General features: G+C 35.7%; 1 protein-coding gene across 1 annotated transcript; it reads right to left on the bottom strand.

Moving 5' to 3' along the window:
- Positions 1-411, bottom strand: LOC111086519. Its single transcript, XM_022389695.1, has 2 exons — positions 333-411; positions 1-137 (listed from the first exon to the last, which is right to left on the bottom strand). The coding sequence occupies exons 1-2, from the start codon at positions 409-411 to the stop codon at positions 1-3; spliced, it is 216 nt and encodes a 71-aa protein (XP_022245403.1).
- Positions 412-4,266: the final 3,855 nt, after the last annotated feature.

Here is a 4,266-nt window from a genome sequence, read left to right as displayed (position 1 = left end):
TTACAAATACGTTTTGAGTTGCTTCAAGGAGGAAAATGTGCACTCTACACTGGCTGTAGTTATAGGGACTGTTGCAGCAAAATGCAACTGGACATAAATGTTTGGGTATAGCTTCTGATCATACTGAAGCAAAGCATCTATAGAAGATTTGGGACAAAAATAGCACTGATGCTAAAATTGTTTCCAAAGCTCATTTTCAGTTAATATTTTGTCATCATCAACAAATTTGCTGTATTTGTCAAGAATTGGCATATGGTCAGCTGATAAGTATTTTAAACAGTGAGCAGGAATGAGTATACCATCACTAATGATACTGAGTTATGCTCTTTTGCACCTCTCAGACATCTTAGTTATGATATGGCCACTGAAAGGAATGTAGATAGACCTAAGAAAATACTCTTGAGGGCACATTGTTTCTATATTGCTGTCTAGATGTTGACCTCAGTTTCTTTAGTTCAATATCAAGGTAATCTGCAGTGGCCTAAACTGCCATCTAGATTTCAGCAAATTGTTCTGATACACTTTCACATTTTCACTTGAGGAGATTTAATATGACATCAACATATTCAAGAATTATGCACAAGTCTTGTTGAACTGCCTGTAGCTGAAGTTAAAATTGTTCAGTTATTGATAATGTCTTTTTCAAAACAAAGTAGTGCAACTACGAATTCTGGCTTACTGGTGGCTCGTGGGAGCATTTTAGCCTTGGTACAAGCTGCAATATCTGAAAGACTTGAGCAAAATTACAACGTCCATTTGATTTCAAGCAGCAGCTGGCAGAAGGTTAAGACACTATCATCCCTTTCAACTCATCTTATTTGACAGATTGTTTTCAAATGGTCCTTTTTTATCTCATTCAAGTTTAACATATCTAATTGCTTTTCTTAAATATCAACTCTTTTCATGAGTGATTGGTGAAATTAGTAATTTTAGATAATACGGCATGTACATTTTGTATAGTGGGTACAGAGCAAGCAGTAACCAATGTGAGAAGACAGTGACTATCATAATGCAAGAATAATACAGATGGATGTTTTTTGAATACCTTGGAACTGTCCTCTCATTATTGCTGCTGCTCCATCATAACCATGTCCTACCAGACCTTCCATGTTGATTCCATGACTATTTAAATCTTCATTATTGATTCCGCTAAAGAGTCATCAGTCACTAAGACAAATCCAAGAAGTATTCTCATATTACTTCATCATAAATTTATCATACAAATACTTTGTTGTTTCTGCTTTGAAACATTGGTCGTTTCACCTGCTAATATCGAGAAGAAACAAGCTTCAACCAATCTATCACATTTTTTTGCACTACAACAGAGCCAGCACATTCTATCAAGTTATTTTGGATAGTCTTACTTATATAAGTTGTGTTCTTCCCAGTTGTTTACAGATGTTCTGTAAGTGCTGTATCACCTGCATCTACTCAAAACAACAGTAACTAGCAAAAATTTCCACTATCAACAATAGTGCCTTCCTCTAACTCAAGACTTTCATCATCCCTATGCCCATGGAAGGTGATATTCAAACTTCCACCGAAAAATACTGTTTTTATGATCAATTTTAGTCTTTCCCTAGTTGCTGCAGCTGTTTTAAGTCTAGCTTGATCCAAAACTTCATGATATTTGAATTATGGTTGATGGAATGAATAAAATTTTGTACTTTCATAAGAGATGTTGCGTAATACTTGGTTTTTCTCCTGCTCTCTCACATATCCATCCTTCTCAAAAAGTTTTTTGTATCTCTGCAGTGGCTTGAAAACTGGCCTTCGAAGTTTTGACCCCCCCCCCCGATCTATCGGATTGTGACTGAGGTCCAAGTAGGACAATTGCGCAGCAAAAAAAAAGGCCATTTGCTTCTCAAGAATAAACCAAATATTAACAGCCTTTCAAGTGATTTCTACTTATATATCTCTTCTCTGCTTTTCCGTTTATGGTTCTCTCTGAGAATGGCATATCACCCTCTTTATCTGTCTTCAGATAAACGAGAGCACCAAATGGTAGATCTACAGTTTTCTGTGTTGATTCCCTCATTTGTGCAGTGACAAAGATTTCTTGGAATCTTTTCCACAGCGAGTCTTTGAGGTCTCTGATTAAGCTATTCAGGTACTGAACATTGACTAACATACCATGCAGATGATGATTTAACGACAAAACAGAGGGCAGGGCTTATGGTGACAACCTACTTTCCTTGCATCAAGTTGGTTGCTTCAAGGATTGGTGACAAGTTCTTGCTACTTGCTCCCTTCTCTGCTGCTGAAAGCAACCTCGTTATGTGCTTGTTCTTCCAGGAAACCGCATAATACCTGATGGTCAAGACAAACTATAGCTTTAACCTGTCTTAGGGTTGAGTTCCTTCTGGGGCAGGAATCCCTTTGTTAGGCCCAAACACCTTTTCAAAGGCTTCTTTGAAGAAGCAAGTGGGATGCATTAAGGTGTACAATTTTGAAGCTTTACTCATGGCCAGTTTGATTGCTTTTGTTCTTTACAGCCTATCCAACACCATCAGTTGCAGGGTGAAAACAATGCAGATGCTGTTTCTGGTCAGTGCCATATCTACATCTTGCTGGTCTTCTTCCTGGAGCTCTTCCTATAAACTGTCATCATCAAGGTCATCAGCACTAGTAGGTCCTGCATCATCATCAGTAGTTCTAAGGAAGCACACAGTGAATGCTTTCTTCATGTATGATGTGTTGTCACATATAATGTAGTCCAGTTTGTTCTTCATTACATATTCGTCACAGATGGCTTCAAGTGCATCTCTGATTTTCTCACTTGTGTGGGAACCTGTGAATCTGCTACAGCTTAAGAGGTATGACCTTAGGTTGATGGCAGACTTCTTGATTTCAGTTCCATGGGCAGTCACACCAAGGAACCTCATATATTTGTCTGATCAGATCAGTGAAAGAAACCCAGAATGTTTCTTTTGGTTGGGCCTTGATGAGGTCTTTCTGTTTTATAATCATGTCACTTATGTGGGATGATACAGTTCCTCTACTAATTGGCCCATACTTGCTATCAAAAATACCTATGAAATGACAAAAACTACCATTTTCAATTATTGACGGTGCCATTCTACAGTTAATGTTAATAATAAGGTCAAATATAACTGCCTCAGTAATGGCTCGCTGATGGAGACATGATGTTCCATGCACAGCTACTGGGCTAGTTACGAAAAATGTAATTGATCTCTGACTTTGATCTGTAATTCTGACTCATCTTTGAATCACAGTACTCTTTATATTGTGCAAGGATTTAAAAAAAATACAACATTTTAGTTATTAAAAAAACGGGTAATGTGAGGTAAGGAGAAATTTGTGAAAGTTTAACATTTTTTGAAATAAATCATAAAAAGTAAACCTTGATGGATGAGTATGACTTGCACCTTTGGGCCATGTAAATTTAATTCAAATCAATCAGAAACTTTTCAAATATGACAAATTTTGACGTTTTTTTTTTTTTTTGTCAAATCTGACTTCCAGATGACCTTTGAATTTTAATGTCTGATTTATGTGCAATTTGACAGCAAAAATCTTGTTTTGCTCCTTTAAGCTTTACAGTGCTTTTTATAATACCATTGAAATTGGACATTTATTTATAAACAATTGATATTCTTTGATTAATCATATTAATTTGTGTGTATGTATATATATAGAGATAGATAGATCATATTTATATTTAAAGAACAAGTAATTATTAATTTATGAATTATTAACACACAAAAAAACAAGCTTCCCGTTTTTGTTGTGGTAACAAGATAAGACAATGTCTTATCATTATCAAATATATATATCAACTCACAAGAATAGCTCCCACAAATGAAAGAAATATATAAACAAGAAAGTGTGTGGGGGTATTGTTACACCTTTTTTTTAATTGCCAAAAATCACAACTCAATTTTTATTCATTTTATCTTTATTAACTTACTAATTCGATCTTCTTCTTTCCAAATTTGACACTTTATTGGAATTGTGAAGGATTTTTTTTTGGGGGGGGGTGTAAATTTCAGACCCTTCAATGTACATCTTAAGTTATAATTAAAGTATATGCCGGTATTGCAATGAAAGTAAGACTACATTACATCATACTGTTGCGTCATCGAGGTCACGTGACTGGTGTGGCGCCCTCTATATTCTAGAACTATCTTGTTTTTTCATGAATGCTCTAGTAATTGCTAGATAGGGTAGGCTGGTATATAAAAGAGGGGAATGTAATGTGTGTGTAGATAGTGAGTAATTGAACTGCAGTCACAGGGTATTGTT

This window comes from Limulus polyphemus, unplaced genomic scaffold (genome assembly GCF_000517525.1).
Source record: "Limulus polyphemus unplaced genomic scaffold, Limulus_polyphemus-2.1.2 Scaffold1163, whole genome shotgun sequence".
Classification (NCBI taxonomy): Eukaryota; Metazoa; Arthropoda; class Merostomata; order Xiphosura; family Limulidae; genus Limulus; species Limulus polyphemus.
The sequence above is the reverse complement of the archived record's forward strand: the minus strand, read 5'-3'. Positions and strand labels throughout refer to the sequence as shown.